General features: G+C 38.4%; 3 protein-coding genes and 2 long non-coding RNA genes across 7 annotated transcripts in view; 2 read left to right on the plus strand and 3 right to left on the minus strand.

Moving 5' to 3' along the window:
* LOC309509611 overlaps positions 1 to 2,288 on the minus strand; it is a 65,870-nt gene extending 63,582 nt beyond the window's left edge. For both annotated transcript variants that reach the window (XR_014209931.1, XR_014209932.1), the window contains exon 1: positions 610 to 2,288. This is a non-coding gene — a long non-coding RNA (uncharacterized lncRNA). The remainder of the gene's footprint in view (positions 1 to 609) is intronic.
* Positions 1 to 26,382, plus strand: part of LOC309509628 — a 59,741-nt gene that overhangs the window by 19,060 nt on the left and 14,299 nt on the right. The gene's annotated exons all lie outside the window — the stretch shown is intronic.
* Positions 7,720 to 10,452, plus strand: fzd8a (frizzled class receptor 8a). The gene has a single exon (XM_082184338.1). It carries the CDS (start codon positions 8,050 to 8,052, stop codon positions 9,787 to 9,789), a length of 1,740 nt encoding a protein of 579 aa, XP_082040464.1. The 5' UTR covers positions 7,720 to 8,049; the 3' UTR covers positions 9,790 to 10,452.
* On the minus strand, positions 10,071 to 18,043 carry gjd4 (gap junction protein delta 4). Its single transcript, XM_082184413.1, has 2 exons — positions 17,327 to 18,043; positions 10,071 to 16,367 (listed from the first exon to the last, which is right to left on the minus strand). Exons 1-2 carry the CDS (start codon positions 17,388 to 17,390, stop codon positions 15,178 to 15,180), a joined length of 1,254 nt encoding a protein of 417 aa, XP_082040539.1. The 5' UTR covers positions 17,391 to 18,043; the 3' UTR covers positions 10,071 to 15,177.
* The window catches only part of ccny (cyclin Y), a 50,589-nt gene continuing 44,175 nt past the window's right edge, over positions 19,969 to 26,382 (minus strand). For both annotated transcript variants that reach the window (XM_082184386.1, XM_082184385.1), the window contains 2 exons: positions 25,268 to 25,430; positions 19,969 to 23,628 (listed from right to left, as the gene is read on the minus strand). In XM_082184386.1, coding sequence (XP_082040512.1) covers positions 23,512 to 23,628; positions 25,268 to 25,430 — 280 coding nt within the window. In that variant the 3' untranslated portion in view covers positions 19,969 to 23,511. The remainder of the gene's footprint in view (positions 23,629 to 25,267; positions 25,431 to 26,382) is intronic.

A 26,382-nucleotide genomic window follows, 5' to 3' on the forward strand; every position in this document is an offset into this window, starting at 1 on the left:
TTTATACTTATATATTTATAGTTATGATTATATATAGTTTTTATAGGCAATTTTGTTTATACTTTCTGAATTGCAGCCATGATATGGCAACCCTGTCACACAAATTGTAAAAAAGTAGATTATATTAGTACCAAGTAACTGAGCTTGTTTCCGCCACAGAATAAAAAAGAAAAAAGGTAATTGCGACTTTTTATCTCACAATGTTGACTTTTTTTTGTCACAATTGCAGGTTTACATCTCACAATTGCGTGTTATAAAGTCAGAATTGTGAGTTAATTTCTCGCAATTGTGAGTTTATATCTCGCAATCATGACTTTATAACACGCAATTGTGACTTTATTTCACACAATTAAATAAGTCAGAATTGCGAGATGTAAACTCACAATTGCGAGATAAAAAGTCACAATTATCTTTTAAAATGTTTCATTCTGTGGTGGAAACAAGCTTCCATGAGTAACACCTGAAAAATCCTGCATAACTCAAATTAACATGATCCTATCAATTGCAACAAGAGGTTACATCCATTCTTAACTTTATGTCAAAACACTGTCAATCGGCCCTCCGTGCTCCATGTTTCTCACTGATGCACGCTGTATGGTGTGTAATAACCTGCTGATTTGAGGTACACAGACACAACGAGCGGATCTGTGAGAAGGATGTCTCGTCTTGTGTGCTCTCAGCGGTGGATTGATTAGCAGGGCCGGCCCCTGTTTGTCAAGGTAATGAGGTGAAGATGAGGGGACACCCAGGGAGCGCGCTCCACCACCTCAGGGGACCGAAGAAGGGATCCAGCCCCACCTGCATCTGATTAGCTCCCAAGCCCAAAGAAAACACGTGCTGATGAGGATGAGGGGATGGGGGGCTGGGCCGCCCTCCCCCACCTCCAGCTCTCCGTGGAGAAATGTGGAGGCCTGGCCAAAGTCAAAGAACAAACACAGCAAAACAATTGCTAAACACAGCCTCGTTTCTTAAAACAAGGCTGATAATTGACTTAGCGGCAGGCAAACAACATGCTAGCTCTGTCGTACAATCTAGTGAGCTGCCTTAAAATATCCTGTTAAATTTAATGTCAGCTGTGGTTGCCAGAAATTCACCGGAATAAAATATACCGGAACTATGTTTCAGGTATTACAGGATGGCATATTGATGCCTGTGTAACTTATAGCTATATATTTCATTAATTAATATAATATTCATACCAAAATCTGCAAAAACTTTTTACCTTCAAATGTACTGATAACCACAATAACACAGGTGGTAAAACAAAAAACCACATGATGAATCAGAGCTCACTGTAAGTGGCCTGTCCGTAAAACATGGCTAACACTTGTATATAAGCGATGCACAAGGTCATTCACGAGACAAAACTAATAATATGAAAAAAAATATGCAATAAACATTAACTGATTAACAGAAAATGCAACACAAACACCCTAATATGCATTACTGATAACACAAATTAGAAGCTAAATTCTTTTTATTCAATATAGTAATTTGTGATTTGTTACAAAGAGACTTCTGTGAATGTCCTTTTACTGTTTCTCACTGTAAATTAAATGATAAATCATAGTTTTTCCATTGCAAAACCAACATTGGAACTATATAGTTTACACTGGTGTTAAATCATTTACAGATTTTCACCATAAATGGTAAGGTAAACTTAAAGGTAACAAATTACTGTAGAATTTTTACAATCTATTCTGCAAAAAATACTTTTTCAAGTGACCTTAGACAGCTAACTTTATGCAAGGCATTCAGCAGACTCAGCAGACTCAGCAGACTTGATTTCAGAGCTTGCTGTTAGCATGTTGCTAAGCTAACAATGGCTGCGTCCAAAAGCTTAGGCTGCTGACTTGTTGCCCCGCTGGCCTATCAGGAAATTACTTCGAAAGCATGTTTACGTGTGAAGGTACCTCACAAAAAGGTTTCTGAGGCATCATAATGGTTTAATGATCCACAACAAAATAGAGAAAGCTTTGGCGATAACTAACTATAATTAGCCTACAACAATAGTAATGACATCAGACATTTGTAACTGTCACAGAATCGAACGCACAGGATTGTGGTATTTTATAGGCATTGAAGGATAGCCTAAATCTATGTTTCCTTCAGAAATCGATCAGATGAAGGGATCTCACTATACAAAATGTGACACGAACACTGGATCCAGACGTGCTATTTAACCTTCCTACCTCTGTACGCGGCCGTGGAGGCAGCATTTGTCAGATAATGTGATACTCTAATAAGCACTAAAATCACAAACTACAAATATTGAGTCAAAATAGGTAAATATTTTATTATGTTTATTTTTAATCTGCCATCTTGGAATTGTGTTTTTTTTTTTTTTTTTTTTTTTTCACTGAGCTTGTTGCAATGGGATGCATCTCGCTGTTTTGGAATGCAAGAAAGTAACAATTCTTGTGTGAATGGCCCCTGTGTTCAGGGAATTTGGCCAAACGAAGGTCTAATGTTGCTAAGCAGGCAGCTCACTACATTTTGGATCAGAGCTGCTTACTTTAGTTGAGAAGCAGGATAAGGTACAGCAGAAAATATGTTCTCTGACGCTCTGACAGACAGCGTAATTGTCTCAATAGTGTCTCCTCTTGACCTCGGGAAATCAGGTATAAGACAACTAGCCCTGAAGGATAATTTTCACATGCTCTCTGTCACTCAATAACAGCAGCAAGAGCCATAAATCTGAGTTTAGCGGCAGTTCACAGTGAATCATTACCTGTCCACTGAGCGGCCCGCATTAATGGCTGACTCTCTCTCTCATATCTTACTCCTTCTCACTCTTTATAACCAAGGCAGGTTCAAGATAGATGTTTTCTCTTGTCTAAAGTGTACTAAAGTGCATGGTTCTAGACAAATACACATTCTGCTCTATTAGTCTGGCTGAAAGCCTTAATGAAACGTAAACATCCCTGATAAGATTCCTGCAGATGTAATCACACTGTGCAACCAATCAATACTATGCTAATGGATTACACACACAGACAGTGTTTCATTAACATGTTCAATGTCATTAGGATTACTATTTTGAAAGGTGATTGATGGAAACAGGATTACTTAAGATGTTATAGTTAAGTGAAAATTACAAAACAGTAATAATTACACCTTAAAGGAATGTTGCCGGTTCAATGTGTGGCATAATGATATTACTTCAGAATAGTTTGGACTTCACTTTTTGCGGTATAGGTACTTACAATGCAAGTAAACAGGGCAATAAATGTTAAAATTAGCAATTTTTCAAAAGTAGCATGAGACTATTAAGATAAAGTTAAAGATGATAATAAGCTTGGATGGATGCAGGGGCGTCATGCAAGCCAAAATTCTGGGGGGGCACAATCTGAGACGTTGCAATTGTTTTCTGACGGGTGATATGGATCATGTTAGGAGGGGTCAGGGGGTTTCTCCCCCTGAATTTTTTTTAATTCTGGCTGCTAAACATACCATTTCAATGCAGTTTGGGAGGGACAGAAATACCTTAACGGAGCTAGCAGCAATCCTCCTCTATCTGAGGACTAAGTTAAAGTATCTATTTTGTAAGTTTATGTAAAAGACAGGTTGATGAAAGAACTGTAAGCTCAAATTCAAAAGCTTTTGAAGTCTACTTCATTAAAGCATGTTTACACACACACTTACTGTACACTTAGGCCTACTACACATGATTTTAAAAACAGTAGCCTACCATTGCAGTTTTTATGTTATGATAATTGGTATGTGACCTAAGAACGATCTTACATTAAAGGTACATAAAGGTCCTGAGGTCTGACTTTGTGGTGCTCTGAAATTAAGTTATTTTAATATTAATATGTGATGAAGGACTTTGAAAGAAGTTTGACAGATTTCAGTGCTGAATAAAGGCCAATTTATACTTCTGCGTCGGGTGCGCGTAGAAGGTACGGCGTAGCATACGCATTGACGTGTACCATACGTCGTACCCTTCGCCGTACCCTGACGCCTACCTCCTCAAAAATGTAACTACGCGTCACGGCGACGCGGACCGCAAGATCTGTGATTGGTCAGCTGGATAGCATCGCGTTTCCTCCTACGCATTTCCGGAATGATCTTCTGCACTCTGCACCGCCCGCCCGCCATTTTTAAATTCCGAAGATCAGTGAAGAGCCATGGAAATAGACCAAGTGACCGAGAGATTGCTTGAAGAAGTGCGGAAATACAGCCATCTGTATGACTCCTTCAGTCGCCATTGCTCGTAGAAACCTAAACTCAAAATAGCCGCGAGGAATGTAAACACAGTGGAACTGAAACATTAAAACCCACCCGCGCCAACTAGCGTTTCGGCGGTGTAACTGCAGAGCAACACAGACATTCGCAGAAGTATAAATGCTCACGACGGCGTTGCCTACGTGCGTAGCCTACGACGTACACTACGGCGTACACTCGACGCAGAAGTATAAATTGGCCTTTAGGTTAACACTACCCCGTTTATTTAAAAATGGTTAATATTTGACAGAAATGTAAAAAAGTAATCAAAACCGATCAGATAACGTTACTATGGCTTTGTATGGCAGTAACGTTAGCCAACTAGTTTACGGTTAGACTAGGCTAGCTATCGATAACGTTACACTGACACAAGTTAATGCTCTGAATTCGCAGCCAATATCAAATCCATAACTTTTTGATCAAGTTAAAATTTCCAGGTAAACCACAAATAATCCCACTACCTTTTAATATCATCCGATAACTAATTCAATGCCGATTTGTTGCTTTGCCCAGTTACCACTTCAAGACCATCTGTAAAACATTGCCAGCTCAACGTGCGAGACGAGTGAGTTGCTTGAACATACACAGCAAAGATTCTAGAGCGCTACGCGCGTGTATTTGATATACACCATATTAAGAAAAAGGGGCGGGCTGATGCATTGCTGACCGATTTATTACACATCCAGAAGAATACATTTGAGTCGTTATAGGCTCTGGTATATTATGGAGCATAATAGGAATAAAGTTGTGACAAAAAAATTATCAGGGAGGAAAAATCTGAGGGGGCACGTGCCCCCTCACTTTGAATGGGCATGACGCCACTGGATGGATGGATGAATGGATGGATAGATTATAGGTAGTATGTTTAGGCTCAGATTATAGGGGTAAATAAGTAAATAAATAAATACTTAGACCATTTACAGCTCAAATAATACATATTTTTTAAGAAAATTATCATTTAAACAGTTTACCAACATGAGTTTATGCTTTTTAAGTGGAGCTCGTGCCTGTTTACGTATTGTAAGTGTCCACTGTAATTATAATTTGTATTTTTTACTTTAAAAAAATATATGTTTATGAAAAGTTTATGCTAATCATTTTCTGTGGTGATCAACATTTTTCCAAAAACATTGTAAGTAGATCTTAATTTCTTTAATTACACTTACTTTTAGATTTAGTCAATACAGTCCGGAAACAATTTAAACGGATTGCATAAAACTACAAAAGAAATTCACAGCTCAACGGTGCCTTATTGGAATACTATTTGGGAAAGAGTTTCCTGCTTCTACAAATGAACTCCCATCTGAAGCATCATAATCCACGCTTTAGAAATAATAATAATAAGCACACAAAGAATCCGTAGGCCTGTATTACTGCTAGGCGTGTTATTCTGGCTGATAGCCACCGGCCACCATTTCAGCTCTTTCTAAAGACTCATTCAATGGTGATTTGAAAATTAACTTTCGAACAGATGCACTAATTCCATTTGTACTCTGGAATGCCCGGGCACTATGTAACCCAAGCCCGGCCGGAGCTGGGATAGAGCCAGGGTAAAAGGTTACGCTCCAACTGCTGGAGACTAGAGTGTGCTCTATCTTCCTGTTAATCAATATGGCTGGGGGAATAATGGACATAATCAGTGAAAGTGATTCTACTTTTCATCTAACCGCATTTGCCACAAGCCTCAGAGGGCACACCTGTTCCTAAATCCCTACCAGTTTCCCCCAAAGAAAGAAGAAAAATAATTATCAAGATATCGGAGCTCAAAGCGAAGAAAAACAAACCAGCACAACGGGTTTGTGATGTCCCATAACGTCATTGCAGCTTTGTAATGGAAATCATTAAACAGTTGTGGCAGAGGAAAACAGCTTTATACATATTACACGTAGGTACCGTAAACGTAATTACTTCTGATGGACGTGTGGGCCTTTTAAAGCACTGAACAATGGTTCAAAGAGATCACACACAAAAAAATCTGTTAAAAAACTCTTTCTGTAGCTATTGAACGTGAATGTACTTGTGAGGGAACGCTTTAATCATTTGTTTTACGCTCTCTAATTTTACTATGACATTGCATTTCCTTTAAGACGGCCCGTGATAATGAGTTGGGGGAAGGGGTTGCTTGTCCGCTGCCACTGTTTAACAAACTGCTTTGCTTGTTCTTGAGTTTGCAGTAATTACATCCTCTGCAGGAGCTCTGCGCATCCACACCTCCATTAAAACATCAACTCCCTGCTCTGCCAGCGGGACAACCCCCCACCAGGCCCTATCATTCACAAATTAACCCTGATACATTAGGGGGCCCAATGAGACAGTGGACTGTTGCTGCATTTTTATTTTTTTTTATCTATGCAGAGTTCCATAAAATAATAGGCTGAAATAATGAGTAAAAGTTTCCTGATGAAACTGCAGCTGGACCCAAAGCCACAAATTCAAACAGTTTAATTTGAAAAAGAAATTGGGTAGGTTACTTACCAATCAGTGTGGCATGTTATAGCCTATCTAAAACTATTTTGAACATAATTTTATAAGTCAGCTATAATTATTATGCTGTAATCCTAAAAAGTAATTTGTCACACCACAGTTATTTTTTAAATGGAATGCAAAAAAAAACACACACAAAAAAAATAATATATATTATCAGTTGATTTGACAAAAGAAAAATGTGTGTGATAAGTCATGAAAATATTTTTCTTACTGTGTGTGTGTATATATATATATATATATATATATATATATATATATACACGCAAATATTTTAATATTTTGTTATCACTATTTTTTTATTTTTTTATTTTTTGTCAAATCAATTTAGATAATTTATGTGGTTCAGATAACATAATATTTTGAGTTTCTGTTGATTAAACCAATCTCCTTCATTGTATTAGCTTTTATAAACTTTTTTTTAATGAACTTAAAATTAAGGCAACCAGGTTGGTTACTTTAAGTTAAACCAACAATATTTTTTCCTGTGTTTGTGTGTAAATATATGTATGAATTTATTTTAAATCTCAATTTTCATAAAAGCATTCATTTTCTATGCATGTTATAAAAAAAAAAAAACAAGAGTACAAACAATAATAATAATTGAATATCTGAGATATATAAGAATAATATGAGTCTCATATATTTCAGAAATTTTCACATTTTAACACAACAAAGAACATCTAAAACACGTTATAATAGGCTACACAAGGCAAACAAACAAAGACATAAAATAACATAAAACCATATATTAGAGATTCAATACAAACGATAACTTTCAATACAAATGTTAATTTGATTTAGGTGTGATCTGCGCCTCCTTTAGTCATAAACTTGTATTTGGTCTAATTTGAATTTCAAAAACAGTGTTCTACAATTGTACACCTTGAGCAAACTTGATTGACAGGTCAGGGCAGCCCGCCCCTGCTGCTCTGTGATTGGTGAGTGTCGCGAGGGGGGCGTGTCTACCCGGCTGTCTTTTATACTCAGCGCGTCCTGCTCGACAGCACTGATTTGTATGAGAAAGGCTCTCGTGGACACCACGAATGAAGAAAACGCGTTTACACCGGGAGTTTTCTTGTTAACAGAGAAGTTTTGAACATCGAAACGCGGCTTTATTTTATTTTTTTACAAATCGCCGGAGAAGGAATAAGGAGAGGAAATCCGAAACGCTTGCATTTATTCCCTCAGCCATTTTGCCAGCGGCTATTTATTCTCGGTATGCAACCCAACCGCAACTCCGTGCCAAACAAGTGAAGCGGAGATGGGTCTGCTCTGCAAGATCTGAACTCAACTATTTCCAGCGCTGCGTTGCTTGTGTTGACAGGGGGGGAAAGGATGGAGTGCTACCTGTTGGGGATTTACCTGTTCCTCGCGCTTGCCCTGCTGCCCCGGTCGAGCGGCACCACGGCCAAGGAAATCACCTGTCAGGAGATAGCCGTTCCTCTGTGCAAGGGCATCGGCTACAACTACACCTACATGCCCAACCAGTTCAACCACGACACGCAGGATGAAGCCGGCTTGGAGGTGCACCAGTTCTGGCCTCTGGTGGAGATCCAGTGCTCCCCGGATCTCAAGTTCTTCCTGTGCAGCATGTACACCCCCATATGCCTGGAGGACTATAAGAAACCCCTGCCGCCGTGCCGGAGCGTATGCGAGCGAGCGAAGGCTGGCTGCGCCCCGCTCATGCGGCAGTACGGCTTCCCTTGGCCGGATCGGATGAGGTGCGATTCGCTGCCGGTGCAGGGCGCGCCAGACACGCTGTGCATGGACTACAACCGAACCGACTCCACCACAGTGTCGCCGGTGCTGTCCAAACCCACCAACTACCCAAGCAAAGCCTTTAACCCACACAAAAAGAAAAGCGGACGCGCTGGCGTCGTACCCAAAGCGACTAAACCCTGCGAGCCGGGCTGCCAGTGCCGCGCGCCGATGGTGGCGGTGAACAGCGACCGACACCCGCTGTATAACCGCGTCAAGACGGGTCAGATCCCCAACTGCGCCATGCCCTGCCACAACCCGTATTTCACCCAGGACGAACGGACTTTCACGGCCTTCTGGATCGGACTTTGGTCGGTGTTATGCTTCATATCCACCTTCGCCACCGTCGCTACCTTTCTAATCGACATGGAGCGGTTTAAATACCCCGAGCGCCCGATTATTTTCCTTTCGGCGTGTTACATGTTTGTGTCGATCGGTTACATTGTGCGATTGATCGCCGGGCACGAAAAAGTGGCCTGTAACCGGGAGTATGACGTGGAGCACATTCACTACGAAACCACCGGCCCCGCGCTGTGCACCGTTGTGTTTTTGCTGATTTATTTCTTCGGGATGGCCAGCTCGATATGGTGGGTCATCCTCTCGCTCACCTGGTTTCTCGCAGCGGGCATGAAGTGGGGCAACGAAGCCATCGCGGGGTACTCTCAGTACTTCCACCTGGCCGCTTGGCTCATCCCGTCCATGAAGTCCATCGCCGTGCTCGCGCTGAGCTCGGTGGACGGCGACCCGGTTGCAGGGATCTGCTATGTGGGCAACCAGAACTTGGACAACCTGCGGGGCTTCGTGTTGGCGCCGCTAGTGATCTACCTGTTCATCGGCACCATGTTTCTTTTGGCTGGATTTGTGTCGCTCTTTAGAATCAGAAGTGTCATTAAGCAAGGTGGCACTAAAACTGACAAACTGGAGAAGCTGATGATCCGAATCGGGATCTTCACGGTGCTCTACACGGTTCCCGCCACCATCATCGTGGCGTGTTACTTCTACGAGCAGCATAACAGACAGAGTTGGGAGATCACACACAACTGCTCGTGTTTATTAGAGCAGGAGATAAAGAGGCCGGACTATGCCGTCTTCATGCTCAAATACTTTATGTGCCTTCTGGTGGGCATCACCTCTGGAGTTTGGACCTGGTCCGGGAAGACCCTGGAGTCCTGGAGGAGTTTCTGCACGCGCTGCTGCTGGGGCAGTAAGGGCTCCGGTGGCTCCATGTACAGTGACGTCAGCACGGGATTAACGTGGAGGTCCGGTACCGCCAGCTCAGTGTCGTGCCCCAAACAGATGCCTTTGTCCCAGGTCTGAAACAAGAAAACCCTATTAATTGTTTGGGGGGTCTCTTAGCCTTTCAGTCATTTGCATACAAATGAACTTGTTGATGGTTTCTATTAGCTGAAGAACTGGTTGAAACAATGCAGAAACAATTGCGTTTCTCTAATTCCATTCTATTGATATGGACATGACATGCAATCAGTCATTCTTAAGGAGAATTTGGGCATTATTGTTCCTAGTGGAGTAACACACGTCCCCAACTTGCAGCATTTGTCTCCTTTACACTCTTCTTTTTTTTTTCTCAAGATTTAGCCTACGCATTTCAATTAATAGTAAAATTCCATCCAGTTGAAATATTCCTTACATGTTATTCACATTGTGCAGTAAGAATTTTAAATGAGTAAAAACTAGAGCTTAATAAAACATTTATACTAAAGTATATAATTCTTAATGGAACATTTAGGCTAGTTTATGTGATATGTATTCACATATTAAATAAATAAGCTCTAGTTTTCTTTACTCATTTAAAATTCTTACTTCATAATACATGTAAGAACTATTCAATTCGATGGAATCTTACAATGAATTGAAATGTAAATCTTGAAAAAAAGGCTTAATATTTTTTTTAGTGTACTTTTACACGTTGTTGTAAGACAAGTTTTGAATTGTCTGAACAATCAAAGATGGTTTAAATAAGCCTTAATGTCTTAGTGCCCAATTGTTATTGTTGTTATTGTTATTATATACGGGTTTGTTTTTCTTTCTTTCTTTTTTTATGCGAAATGTATTTATACAAACTTGTAAATGGTGTATAAAAGAAGATTTATAAATTTATTGTACATTTGTATATAGTGTAGATGCCACATGAAAAGCAAATATGACTTTTATTTTGACAATAAAAACTTTTTGAGGAATCTGTATTTCTGGATTAATGAGTGTTCCGCATCTCTGCTGCTTTTGTGGTCATTCCCATTGAAGATGCTTTTGTGGAGAAACTCTTTTAGCTATCTGAGGCCTAATTAGAGACAAGGGCCTTGTGCTGGAGAATCTCCGTAATTGTTGAACCCTTCACGTGATGCTTGCTACTTAATTTACTAAAAGAGGGCCGGGGACCGGGGTTTAAATGCAGGAAACCGGGCCTTTTCATCTGGGGAAACTTTGATCTTTCTTTTAAAGTCTAGAATAAAGGTGCCATGTAGATAGAACCTTTAGACTGATGCGCCAAGTTTTTTTCATGTCTAATTTGAGACCGTTGTCCTTTGATCGACGTTATAGAAATGATTTGAAGCTCGGGGCCCCAGACATGTTTTGTTAGAGAGAACCTGTGACAGTTTAATTTTATTTAACACTATCAAAACGTCCTTTTTGAACTTCAGCTGTGGTATTAATGGTAGCTCGACTCACAGGGACGGTGAATGGAAACCTACAGGTGGTCCCTTGCGTAATCCACAGACCCTTTTTGTGGAGAGTTTCTTAGACAAAGAATGACACAGAAAGTGTTGTAAAATGAAATGGTTAGTTTTGAGTCATTTTATATAATGTAACTTGGAATGTTTTATTTCTCTGTTTTTTTAGCAAATGTAAAAGGGTTGGTAATCGGTTTTAATCAACTTCTCTAACTCATTTCATACTCAGCCTAACTCCAAGGAGACCAGAGTGATTATGATAAATCATTTACTCAATTAGACTCTAATGCAACGATCTATGATCTAAAATCCTATGGCCTTTATGAAAGTCAGTAAATAGTGATACTTTTCAAGGAGTGTTTAGCTCAGACATGAGGGCCTGGTTTCACAGACAGGGCTTAGATTAAGCCAGGATTAGGCCTTAGTTCAATTAGGGCATTTAAGTAGCTTTTATAACCGTTTACTGGTGTGCATCTTGAGACAAAACAATGGCACTGACATGTTTTAAGAGATGTTTTCAGTTAAAACAGCTCAAACATGCAATTCAGTCTGGGACTACATCTTAAGCCCTGTCTATGAAATCGGGGGTTAGAGTTGCAAGATCTTTTTCCCATTTCTGTTCACACTTCATTTAAAAACTTGATGTGTTATTTCCATCTTTACCTTTACACATGCAAAACAAACTTTTTGTTGCATTCGTACTTCAAAACGAGAAGGTAAGAAATTGTGGAAACCGGTGTAAAGTTGTCCTTCATAAAAACATAAGATATGATTAGAAAGCAAAGTACAATATTTGAAAAACAGTCAGAGTGTATTCCTATGAATCTTCTGACAACAATTACAACTTATTTTGATGTAATGTGACAGTAATGTGTCTCCACCTCGCGGCCAATGTGAAGAATTACACAAAAACGCCAAGCTTAAAGGGATAGTTCACCCAAAAATGACAATTGTCATCATTTACTCACAAAGTTGTTCCAAACCTGTATGAATTTCTTTCTTCTGCTGAACACAAACGGTATTTTTAAGAATGTTGGTAACCAGACAGTTTTTACTGCAAGTCCCCATTGACTTCCGTAGCATTTTTTTTCTTTTCTTTTTTTCTACTAGAAGTAAATGAGGACCAGGCAGCAACTGTTTAATTACCAACATTCTTTCAATTTATTTTTTGTGTGTTCAGAAGAAGAAAGAAATGTATACAGGTTTGGAAGAACTTTATGGTGAGAAAATGATTTAATTGTTTTGGTGAACTACCCCTTTAATTTGCAAGATTTTATCGTCTTAAATAAAGTAGTGTCACTACACATTATCAGATGATTTCTTAAGTTACACGTATCAGATAATTCGAGGCTGTAAGTGCTAAAGATATGTAAATTTCTACACATCCGAGAGCAATAAGCGAACATTAAGTGCATTGTGTGTTTTCTGTGTGAAAAGTGTGGAAATGTTTAAGCGTTAACTTTTAGGCTACAGATAAATGAATTAATCAAATGTTCTGATCATCCATTATTTCAATGTAAATGTGTCGCTGACAGAACATAAAAAGTCAACTTTGAAAACATTTTGAAAAGTTATATTAAAGAATGCCTATGCCTATATGAATAATATTTTGTCCTCACAATCATTAGCCTATTTACTTTTAATTTATTGTGGCGAGTTCATAAAGCCATGAGACTACAACCATTTGTAGTAGAATCAATGTGTAAACAGTTCGCTTTACACACAGAATTAAACCACGAGGCAAATCTTGCCTACTTTTCCTCAAGTAGATGTTCGCGCTCAGAAACTCAAATCCTCAGAATTTCAATCTCAGGCCGCTTTATACCAAATTGGTGTCATTTTTCTAAAAACAAATAAGATCTTTAAAATGTTAATGCAAAGATTTTTGTGTGACATGCAAATACAATTTTGACACATCTAACTGACTAATTCTATTAAATCAATCAATAAAAGAAAAAACGTCATCGAGAAACCGGAAACGACCGTGATTTGTCTTTACTCTGTAGCGCTGAGAAAAGTAACAGATAACACGTGACGACACCGTTTACTCGCTGCCACAGCAGATGTCTGAATATAAGATAATTTATACCTGAATAATGAGTCTTCAAATCTTTAATTGAGATTTAATTGATAATACACATGGGAAAGTTTAAACAATAAAAGGCAAGGCAAGGCAAGTTTATTTATAGCACATTTCATACACTATGGCAATTCAAAGTGCTTTACAGAAAGGGATTAAAATAATCACAAAATAAAAGCAAGGAAAATTAAAACAGTTTTAAAAGAAATTAAAAGAGATATATATGGTGCAGTTATAAAATGAATTAAAAGAGTAAAAATATGATACATAGATAAACTTCTCATCTGGCAAAACACCGGTGTATCATATTTCAGTATCAACTCCCAGTTTTACTCATTTTACTCATTTTCCCATGGTGATTACACTGTTTCTGTGGTGTTCTTTCGTAACATTATGTGTGTTAAATAAATTCCCTGGATTTAACACTGCCTTACCTGACCAAGTAAAGACAACTTCCGGGGCGCTAGATGACGCCCATCCCTGGCTGCTCAGTTCTAGTTAAAATTAAGAATTTAAGCCAGTGGAGTGCATTACCAACTCCTGCCAGCAGAGGACAGTAAGTCTCAGTGCGAGCAGTAACAGTGGAAGCTGCAAACATGGGTGACAGTCAAGTTCCTTGGTTTCAAACCAATTTAGGACAAGATTTCACCTTGAATGTCATATCAAGAACAAACTCCAAAAACAACCTTCATTTTTTTCTCTTAAAAAAAAACAAAAAACAAAAACACGTTGTGCAATACAATGCATTAATGCGGTGACAATATGATATCAGCCATTAGAGGGCAATTCTCACACATCATTTAAAAAATGCAGAGAATTGACAAATTGCAACAACAACAACAAACACCACAACAAAAGTTTTTTAAAAAGCCTCAAGGATGTGACTTTACATGCTGGACATATTACAGAATTGTTATAGACCTTTAGCTTCCCCTGTAGATAATGTAATGCAATAAATTGCTGTAAAAGGTAAATACTATTTTATAATGTTACAGTAGGCCTATAGTTTTAGCTTGTTACAATAGGCCTATGGATACATGCAAGCAGTTCATTTATACATTTGATTTATTCCCTGAGTCTACTTTTGAAGCAGTCCATAATGCCTAGCAGCTAGCAGCATCAGCGGTGTATAAGGAAACATCATAAATAGACAGGTCTCTGGTGTGTTTAATAAGACACATGACTAACATTGTGAGGACAGAAGGGCTGTGGTCTAGGTGACTGTCCAAAGCTAACACGTCCAATCGTTTGCATGTTGCGGCTAGCTTCTGAGAGTCTGAAATGCGTGCATTGTCTTGCTCTCGTGTTACACCAGATTATGGAGCTCTATTTTAAGTGTTTGTTCTAAAGCTCCAAACCAAAGTCCAGCAGGTCCTTGAACTAGTGTTACAAGCTACCTCCATAAATACAAAAGCAGTCTGGGCAGTAATTGCTTAATAATGGGGTGCTGTTGATTGAGACTTGACAGTCCCTGAGATTTTTCAGGCTAGAGGATTTTGGAGGCCGTTTAAAGCAGGTAGCACCTTCGTACCCTCAGGGTTGTTCTCTTTTGGTGGCCACCCCAGCTGAAGCAGAAAGTATGTCAGTCTTAGCTTTTCATCCTCACAGATCTTGGGTGGTTGCAACCGGCCTGTTTTTAGAACGGCCTTAGCTCTCCCCTGATTGTAGCAGGGTCAAGGCAGGTCTGCTTGGTGAAAGAAAGAGCTAACACAAACATAAGAGAGGCAGGTGGATGCGGATAGACGTAGTTGATCCAAGGTTGACATCTTCTAATAATACCTTGCATTTCACCGTGCAATCTATTCCAGTCAAGTTCCAAACAACTTTTCTTTGCAACTTACGTGCGTTTGAAATGCCACTTCAGAACTTACAATGTATGAGAATACATGCTAAAAATGCCAGTAGCCAATATATGTCAGTCTTCTGGAGTAACATTCAAACCCACTCTGACCTCTTCTCTTGGCCATCTCCACTGCAAGTCGGTATGTCTTCACCAGTAGTAATTTCTACCAGAGTATATTGCCCTACTCTTCTGTTACACACCGCGGTTGCTCCCGAGACATCGATTGCACCTTGAGCAGGTAGTTTGTCCCTTCGTGGAGGGGGCGGAGGTTTGAGACGACTGTGTTTGCTAACTCGGATGGTTTTAGGACTTCCCAAAGTCTCAGTGGGGTACAGTGCCACTTCACTGCCCTCTCTTACCATCCCCTCTTCTTGGGTGGGTTGATAGCTGCTGCTATCATCATTGTTGTTGGAACCAGGCATTCCAGAAATTGTAGACATTCCTCCAAGAGGTAAGGGTGGTGGAGGGTCGTCCTCCAAAAGCACAGAAGCAGCTTCATCGCCACTTGAGTTTCTGGACCCTCTTTTGCGGAACCCTCCCGGTCCCTTCACGTCTTGATTTGGCGGGATGCTGACATCCGCACCTTGATTCCCATTCTCTGACAGGTAGTACTGCTCCTCTGCGTACATCTTCTCCACCAGCATCTTTCTTTTGTTTTTTTGCCTCACGGAGCGCTTGATGGCACAGATAAAGTCGCACGTGTTTAGCAGCAAGGATAAAGCAGCTGCCCCCAACATGAAGTTCAGCAGGATGGTTTTCTCAGTGGGTCTAGAGATGTAGCAGTCCACTATGGTTGTGCAGGGTGTCTGCTGACACATGAAGCGTCTGGGGATGTGGAAACCAAACAAGTAATAATGGGCAGCTCCAAATCCAGCTTCTACAAGTATCCGAAGCAACAGATGCGAGATGTAGGCTCCTGTGAAGTACTGCACTCGCTCCTTCTCAGCCTTCACAACGGTCTTGCAAAGAGATGCTTTGCCGAACGATTCTTGATAGTCTGCTTTTATGGACTCAGAAGTTCTGCTATCAGCAGCTATGCCAGAACTCACTTTGTGGATCACATAGATGACAAACATCATGTAGGGGAGGCACAGGGTGGTGAGCTGCACAAGCCAGAATCGGAAAAGGGAAAGAGGGGCAAACATGTCATAGCACACATTGGCACAACCAGGCTGAATGGTGTTACACACAAATCGCTCCTGCTCATCCTGGTAGAGGGGATAACCAGCAAACAGCAAGACAGGGATCCTTAGGAATACCACCAATATGAGCCATGCTTTCCCTAAGGAAAGAAAGAGAGCATCCAGTTGATACAGATCTTATTCTGAAATAAACTATAATGTTCCTTTTCAAATTGGTCTGGAAATTGACTTAATGTAAAAAAAAAAAAAAAAAAAAATAAACTAGCCAGGTATTTTTTTTGACAAATGAAAGTTCAGTATTGTTTTAATGTCAATATAAAAGATATGCATCAATTGTTTTAGAGTGTATGTAGCAGAACACTGGCAGTATCATATCAATCTTGTGCAGAAATTTGCTGAAATTTTAGAGAAGATTTATAAAAGTTAATCATCTTGGGTTGCACTTTATTTTACAGTACGCGCACTTATAGTACTGGTAATATAAGGTAACTACATGGGTTAAAGTTAGGTTTAGGGGTAGGTTCAGGGTCAGTTGCTAGTTATTACTCAGGTATAACTATAATAACTACATTATATGTACATGGGGAACAGGACTGTAAAATAAAGTGCTGCTTCATCTTTGTTTTGCATTATGCATAAACTGTCAAAACTCTGTAAATACTAAACAATGATACAAATGCCCCAAAAAGTATTTGGACAGTTCAGAATGTATAAATATCATTGCATGAGATACAAAATAAATAAATAAATACACATGTGGCATCTGCCAACAAATTAGCTGTTTTTTAAAGGAAGGAACTGGTGTCAAGGTGATTCTCAATGGATATCCGGTCAGGTATAGTGTATCACATTTATTAACAACACCCACTAATGTTTGACAACCACTTGTCCTTATCTTCATTATCTTCAAACAGTTTGTCTATTGTTTTATCATTTAAAATCTAACAAACCTATGTGCATGTAAAAATGTGCTATCTTTAAAATGAATGGTGGTTTTTTAAATCAAACACAAACACATTGTTGGTGTGGTTTAAATGCACAAATACTTCCTGGAGCTTCTGTATAAATGGGTTTTAAAATAGTAAAAGTGTACACATACCTGTGAGGGTGACGTTGTGGTTCAGTGTTATGAATATCATGCCTGATGCAGCCAGTTTAGCCATGCCAGCAGATTTAGGCCTCCAAACCCCAAGAGTAAAGCACAGAATATCTCGCTGGTCAAAGCACAGCCTACTTGATTCCTCATAAGAAAACGAGTTTTACAGACTGTATTAAACTCAGTCCAAGCAGGCATTAAAAATAAATCCCATTTACAAGCACTCAAAATCCTGTTCAGGTCCTTTTATACCAGGTCCGGTGTAATCCGCAACGGCAAGACTCACGAGTAACCACCAACTTGGCTTCCTATCTTACCTCTTCCTCCGTCCTGACAACAACTGTTCTCAGACAACAGAAGACGAGAGATGTGAGCTCCATTGTGGGGCTATTCTTACCCACCAAAGGCATGTCGGCACGCAGGCCTTGCTGTGATATTTGGGCTCTGTTTGTCCTTACAGGAGAATAACTCGCTGCATCAGGCATCAAATAACCCGTATTAAATCCTCATGTATGATGGAAAGTATTTCAGTGCCAGTTCATAGTGGCATAATCCTTAGGAAAGAGTTTTTGTCGACATGAGTTTTATTTTGGTGCATTTGTTTGATATTAAGATAATAAAGGCATTTACATAACTGTAAGTGTTTTGTTGGGTTTTGAGATTTGTTGGGTTGGTTTCACTATATTTTGATGGTCCCTTTAACACGTTCTGTTGACTATATGTAACGCTGCACCTACATGTCTACTAACTCTCATTAGAGTGTTAGTTGAGTAGTAGTAGACTGGTTGGGTTAGTGTTAGAATAAGTCAACATGCATGTAGTTGCAAAGTTACTTTGTCAACAGAATGTTCAAAAGAGACCATCAAAATAAAGTGTTACCAATTTAAAGTTTTAATCTGAAAGCTATGAGGTCTCTTTTGGCTGGCTTCTGTTAGCGATGCGCTAGGTTGTTATTATACGTTATTAAAAAGAAGCCCCTCTTTAGCTCTGTCCTTGAGGTGTTTGACATGACTGGATGCCTTGGGATCATATAGATCTTGATGGAATCTCTCTAAGCTTTTAGACCTCTCTAAATGACCTCTGAATGAGGGACATATACAGAGCTTTTGAAGGACTTGCGTTCTAATGAATGGAGACTTATAGATACACAGATTATATATTGGCAGCAGCTAATGAACACTTACTGTAAAACATTTTTTATATTTTGGAGGCATTGAGGGAAGTTGTAAGTCTGTAAGTTTATATATAATGTTATTCATTAACAAGTTTATTAAAGGCTGTTTTGCATAGTACGTTCTTGGGTTCTGCTTAAATATTATTATTAATCTGTCTTGGGGAATCACGTAGGGAGATTATTTCTTTTTTTGGAATGTGTTTATAAGATTAATTACACTAGGAGTACAGCAAATTGCATCCTGTTTGAAAAGTGAGTAGGCGAACAACAGTTTAATTTTATGCCTGCATGGAAAAGACAATGCAAATCATTCAGCATTTGCAAGTCTAACCAAATTTGTTCTTTTCAACACACGAATACATTTTCCACATTTGTGGTGATTGACAATTCAGAACAGATGACTGTTAATACAGCCTTAAATATTTCAATAATTTCTTCTTTCTAGCCTCTGTATCTCTGCAATTGGATTAGCTGGCCAGCTCTGCTATAAAGGTCCATTTTAAGGCAACTAGCAATGGTGTAGTTCACCAGGGACACATTTAGAGGCGCAAAGCCGGAGACTTAGGATGGAAATGAATTGACCATATGCTAAGTACAGAATGACCTGCCTTTATTATAGCTAATGCATTATTTTTGGACATTGCACTATGTATTTAATATAATTCAGTTAATGCAATTGATGGCTATATATGACTGGTTTCTAGGGAAATTGCTTCGAATAGGCTTTATAGCTCCAACATTCAATTTTTTAAAGCAATGAACTGTATTTTATTCATATAATAATAATAAAACACTTTGATTTCTATATGGTACCTCTGTTAAAGAGGCAGTATTATGCTTTTTAATGGTTTCCTTTTCCTTTATGATCTGTTTTGCAAAGTTACAAAGCTCACAGTCTCCCACGAACGGGATTTATTTTTACAGAACACTGATCCAGACCTGCCTAAAATGCCTCTATCAAAGCCCAGATATTAATTCCGCAAACGTACGTCACAATGTGAAATATTAGCACAATGCCCACCTAAAGGCATATGAAAGAAGACAAGGCTTCAGTGAATTGTAGTGTCGTCAGCAGTTGTGGAGATGTTGTGCGTTTCGATGCGAAAGGATGAAATCAGGAATTGCAAAGTTGGTTCCAAACAATCTGCTTGATCATCTGCATTTTCAGAATCTGACATGGGCCCTGATATGGTAAAATTGATGACATTATTAACCGTTTGTGTTAACAATTGCTTTTGAAGCCTTTGTAGAAATCAGATCTACAATAATAATAATTTACAATAAAAAAGGCTATTATTTGGCACCAAATGTCAGTTACTTTTTTTTCAATTTGAATGTTTATTGACATTTTAGCCAAGATTGTGTCAGTGCAGAAATGTACATAAAAAATATTCACTCCCAATATATTTTAAATATAATGTAGTCCCTAATCCTGCATAATGCCAAAAAGGCTCAATGAAAACACATCAAATCAGTTTTATTGCAACTTTAAAAGTTTATTCTTGTGGCGGTTTCTAAACATTGCTTCTGAACTGGGAGCATCAGTTGAAATCATAGTCCGAGAACCAAAGAAACTGCATGCAACCATTGTAGCCTCCAGCTCCTGGGCGGATATGACCGCAGGCGCCTGGGTTCACTTAGTTAAACAGAAAGTAGAATGAACTAAGATCAGGAGATAGGAGATAGGATTCAGCCTTTGGCACAATGAAAACAGATACAGAGGAAGGGTTTGTCCTTTGGAACTGAAACAAATGACAACAACAATGTATTATTCATGATAACAGGCATACAACCAGTGACTGAATATCAAATTAAAACTCACAACTACAGCAGTTTTCTTATTTTCACAGGAAACCATTTATAGTATAAATGTTCTGAAAGATCTGAATTGGTAATTTCCTAGAAATTGCAATTAAAACGAGAAGGATTACAGAGAGACAGATGGAAAGATCAAGAGAGAGGTATTAAATAAGAATAAAAAAACTCTGCAGAGGTAGAGTTCAGTGCACACGGCTAAAACACGCCACTCGCCTCCAGTTTACAACACCTTCTTCAGATCCAACGCTGGGCTGCTTCCTCGCATGCTCACAGAAAATAAATAGAATAATACAATCTTCAAATGCTTTTAATCAGTCTTTCGATTTATGATTCTGTTTTCCTTCCCAAAGACACTTTCCTTGAATGTTTTCCCAGACTTCAAACCATTTCCAACACTCTTAAAATGTGCAGAGGGAGTCTAAAGCGCCGCCATTTACAAAGAACAGATCTTCCTTGAGAAGAACATCCTTCATCTTCAGGAAATAAACCAAAACAAACATATGTGTTCACTGTCTTAGTTTCACGCTTTGTCCAGAATGCTTGTCACAAGGTGTGCTAAAAGTAACAAGACACGAGTGCTGAATCTCACGAAACAGTCAAGAACATGTCTGGGTTATATTTCACGACAAAATCAAAAGAAATTAAAAATGATATATTGTATGAATGAGATAATTAAGCCTATTAACCACATTTTCCCCAAAAAATGTCAATTCGTATGGAAACTTGTTTACGTCAAGTTTGTTTACGGCGACTTCTCACAATTCTGACTTTTTCCCCTCGCAATTCTAAGTTTGTATCTCACAACTGCGAGAAATAAAGTCAGAATTGTGAGATATAAACTCACATTTGCGAGAAAAAAAAAGGTCAAAATGGACTATTCCTCGCAATTCCGAGTTTGTCTCGGAATTCAGACTTTTTTCCCTTCACGAGTTTGTATTATGACTTTTTTCTCAGAAACTCACAATTGTGAGATAAAAAGTTGCAATTGCCTTATATATATATAAATTAGGCTTAATTGTCTTCATGCAAAATATTATTTCCTATTTTGTCTTTTGATTTTGCAAACAATGTATAACCTTCGTATGTCCAGTTGGATGTGTTAACATCACATAGCCGACTCACTGTATTGTATACAAAGACACAAAGTGTGCAGATTATATTAGATTAAACTATTTAAGTAAATTTGTTAAGACTTTTTTTGGGCATTGGAAAAAAAAATACAAAAACAAAATCTAGATTATAATCAATGTAAGAATAAACACACACTGCTTGAAAATAATGGCCATTTTGAAGTCATTGTAGCAAGAAGAACGGAAAATTGCTTTCTTTTATCATTGCTGCTAAAATGAAAAGTTACATTCATGTCAACATAACCTTGGGAAATTGCTTTACCACTTTTTGTGGTGCATAAAAAAAGGTTTAACTCAACTGGACATTCAATTGAGGACAGAATAAAGAAAAACAACTCAATAACAGCGCTTCGAAACTGTGTCAGATCCCAGAAGACTGACTTATTCCTGACAAAACAACCAACATATTTATATTTTTCAAATTCTTATCCATCACTGACCAGAATTTAATACGAATTAAGAAAACTAAATACTGGTCACATATAAATATCTCAAGATCATAATTCAATTTCTTTAAGTAGGTTTAAGTATGTACAATATACAAAAGATATTTTTGGAAGTCTCACAGATGAATATGTCTCAGTCTCTCTTAGCAGACGGATGACATTATATATAACGAATCATCATCACACACATCTGATAGCGTAATTCAACACTTGCTGATCTTTTGAACTGGGAAGAACCAATTTCAAAACAAACTAATTTAGATGTCTTAATGAGAATGGAAGATAGCATGGTTAATTTTGATATTGTATATCTAAGGCTATATTCCCGCTGAACGCAGGCACCACAGGTGATGGCAGTGGATACAGCAGGAATTCCTCTTCTTCACCAATTCAATTCAGTGTCTGGTTTGACAAATTGTAATTGACAAATAAAACACTGCAATCTGTCCAAACATTTGTATCGCAGTGGAACTATTAGCCTCACCTTTAATAGCATGTTTTTAGACTTCAAGACATCAATTGTAAGCAAAAGGAACCAAGCAACCTTTCAAAAATGAACTCCAATCTTTCTAGCAGGTTTTGTATACAATAGAGCACAGAGCATGTATTGCTTTGAGAATTTGGAAATGACTGACACAGCATGTGTATATCCATCATTTGTTGAAGCGAAGGGTGAGACGGGTATAAAAATAATAAGAATGTGAAGGTTATACAAGGTCATGGAACATCATTGTTGGCTTTGTAGAAAGAAAAAAAAACTCTGATTACAGTATTAAAACATCCAATTTCAATCTATTTTGACATAGTACATTTTCAATTGAAACATATTTTTTCATGGCATCCAATTATTGTAATTTCCGCTTCAAAAGGAAAGTCCCATGGAAACGCACAACACTCTCCTTTTGTAAATACAAAGCCAACTTCCATTAAGACGAAATGACACAAACTGCCTTGATCAAGCATTACAAATTGGAAAAAAGGATAACAAAAAAATCATAAAAAAATAAAATAAAATAATCAGACTAAACAGAGATATCCAAATTGTATATTTTTCCATTAATGTGCATTATTAAAGACTAATTTCTGATTTATAAACCGTCACTGAGGATGCTTTTAAATTAATTAAAATAAATCTTAAACAAAATGTTAAATAACAGTATGTATAACTACAGTGGTGATTTAATAGTGTGATCAGCTCACAGAAAAAAAAAAATACTTTTAGGAATGAAATCTTGAGAAGTGGTTGATTTTGGCCATCTTGATACGACACATCCAGGTGAAACTTTTCTAACCAGACACGATCATGGTGCGAACACTTCCTCACCTAGAATGGCAAACACGTATGACACAGAGCTGTTGGAATGCTGTTCCAGTCATTGGGCATCTTTCTCCCTCGTTTATATATCCTCCTCTCTCTCTTTCTCTCTCTCCTCTAAGCCACAGGTTGGAAAGTGATCTTTGTGTGGGTGTTTCGTATATACAGCAGCCATACGACCAGCAGGGAGAAAGGCTCAAGAGTCTTGTGGAGGTACGAAGCATGTATGTGTCCTCTTAGAGAACGCTTCTTCTGACAGTTTCTTTTTCTCAGTCTCTCGTGAAAGTCCCCAACGTCCACCGATATTAGGATATGATGGCCGGGGACCATCTGACCACTGTCAGGTTATCTGCACTCACTGAGCGCTTCTTGGCTCCTTTTCTCAAGTCTTTATATTTGTCGTCACAAAGCCTGGAGATCGCCTGTGAGAAACATGAGAAGGGGAGATAGACACAATTTAATTTATTCCTGTGATCAAAGTTGCATTTTCAGCAGCATTACCTTCAGAAACCATTCTAATATGATGATTTGCCGCTCAAGAAACATTTCTGATTATTATCAATGTTGAAAACATTTGTGCTGCTTCATATTTTTTGTGGAAACCGTGACGCATTTTTTGCGATTCTTTAATGAATAGAAAGTTCAAAAGAACAACTTTTTTTTTTACATTTTAAAATGTAAAAAAAAAAAAAACGACAACATTTAAAACCTCTTAACTGTCACTTTTTCCAATATAGTTTGTTTAGTTTCATTTTCTTTTATAAAACAATTTCTTTAAAAAAAAAAACTTAATGACCCCAAACATTTTAATGATAGTGTATTTCAGTCTATGAACTTTTCAACATAATTTCTACATTTGCATTTTCACTCTCTGGGATTTTAATGAGACCATGATATTGCCTTTTCTCAGCTACAAATACACCTTTAATTACTTTCATTTAATAACACTGATTTAAGCATGTAAATTACTTTTAAAGCTTTTCTACATTTCTTTGACTTCAGCCCAGAAAACTATTTTTCAATGTTTCCAGGTTTTTCATGACTGTGGAACTGGACTAATTGAAGACTTTCCCTGAACTGGGTCTGAATGGAAATAGGTAACAGTTTAAAAGTATAATTATAGTGTATATATCTGTATATGATTCTATTCAATACAGTATTTCTATTCTGTAGAACAAACCACCCAAAGCTGCCCTTACTCAAGTTGTTCCCCAGGGTTCTGTTCTAGGCCCTTTTTCTTTCTAAATTATCTACATTGTTATTATTATCTGCTGAATTATGAGAGATGACAATGACATTGGAGTAGAAACATAATTAGCTAGATACACATTTTATACAAGTGAAAGTGTCACAAAAGTATTAGCCAAACCTGTACTTTCGGATGCACGAACCAAATTTCCAAGTACAAACACCTCCAAGAATAAGCCAGAAAAAGTTTCAATATTGAGACAAGATATAGCTTGCGTCCGTTATTTTGAGATGACAGCTGATTGTGTGTGGGAGTGTATAAAGAGGGCCAGTGCAGTATGGAAGCGGGGGGCTGGTCCTCGTGAAAGAACTGGATCACAAACCACTGACTGACTGATTGAGCTGTCCACCCACAGACCACTGACTCTAGATAGGCTAGTACACCACCAAAAGCAACCGCACACACACACACACACACATGCAACTGAACTAACATCATTATAGGCCTGGTCTTGTCAGGACTGTAATTGGGCAGCATTGAGGCTGAACGCTGGTAAAAGACACACATGGGATTCAGGCGAGGTAATTACTCAGCCCTGCTGCTACTGAACCAATGGACCAATACAAAATGTCACCATATTCCTTCTTTTTGAGAGTTGTAACAAAGCAAGCTTTTAAGTTTCACTGCCATTTTCCTTATAACTTACTGGAATACATTCAATTTAACAATCTGCCAAGATATTGAACTTTCTTTGATAACATAGAAACCATAGCACACTGTAATGTGAATGTGCTCTTAAATGACAGTCTTAGTTAAATATCATGAGCTATATAATGTGTGTTAGTATTCTGAAGTGGTATTGACCCCCTCACCTCCAGTTTCTGGGCCTTGTCTCTGCTGAGAGGCTCCAGGGGAAAGTTGAGGTTGTTCGCCTCGGAAAGTGAACGCAAGTCAAAATAGTACTTGGCGTAGACGCTCGATGGAACGTTAATATTGAACTGCAGCAGCTCCAGAAACTGCCGCTCCAACTCGTTCCTTGTGGGAGAGAGAGAAAGCAAAGATAATTAGCTTTGTGAAGATTCCTTTTGACATTTGTCAGTGGGCGGAAATAAGCGAAAAGAAAATCTTGACAGTCTAGCTATTCAAGAAAAGCATCTTTCAATGAAAATCAATGTCTTTTCATTTTAAAACCTCAATTCTGACAAGAAACAACCAGTCCTGATCATTCATTCATATTAAAATATCTTCCTTTATACATCCCCAAATTTCACAGCACTAACAAAAACTTATTTCCTACCAACCACATAATTATTCCAACCAACCAACTAAATATAGCCAACAGTGACGCTTCTGACAAAAAAAGATAACAAACACTGACAAACCCACACTCTCTGGTCCTCTGCTGTTTGTGGTATGCTTTGAGGACAATATAACAGCCTCCGTCACTGAATTTATAGTCAGGACGGTCTTTAAAATAACTGTGTACTCAGCAGGAGTTGAAAGGACAGATGTGACAACATGCTGAAAGTGTCAAGAATTTATTTTTATTTGTCAGGTCAATTTCTTGTAACGCTGCCTTCAGGGACATTATATATGGTACCTTAATTTCTTCAGATGCTAAAAAGTCATATCTTATAAGCATCAATAGCTATATTTCCATCAAAAGTTGCAAAAGCCATTGTAGCAGTTTTTTCCAACATAATAAACTACTTGCACCTCAGAGCATGCAGGCGAAAAGCAATGACAAACGCGACTGTGTTATCTAGCATTTGGAGGCGGATGCCTTATGTTTGTCAATGCAATCTTGTGTGACTGTTCTGAGAGCCAAATCATTCCAAATCATTTTGATGGCAGACTTTGGCTCAAACATTTCAGAATGAATAAAAGAACAATTGAGATGGTGTGCAATTTGAATTTGGTCTGCTGGTTAGTCCAGTTATCCAATCATGTGATATGTTGGGACAAAGTCATGCGTACATAGGAATTT

This window comes from Leuciscus leuciscus, assembly GCF_965113295.1.
Source record: "Leuciscus leuciscus genome assembly, chromosome: 11".
NCBI lineage: Eukaryota > Metazoa > Chordata > Actinopteri > Cypriniformes > Leuciscidae > Leuciscus > Leuciscus leuciscus.

Excerpts from the sequence above, each read along its gene's own strand:
- fzd8a (XM_082184338.1), top strand. The coding sequence starts at position 8,050 with ATGGAGTGCTACCTGTTGGGGATTTACCTGTTCCTCGCGCTTGCCCTG.
- gjd4 (XM_082184413.1), bottom strand. The coding sequence starts at position 17,390 with ATGGCTAAACTGGCTGCATCAGGCATGATATTCATAACACTGAACCAC. Across the intron at positions 16,368-17,326 it reads CCACAACGTCACCCTCACAG|GGAAAGCATGGCTCATATTG; the intron begins GTATGTGTACAC and ends TTCTTTCCTTAG.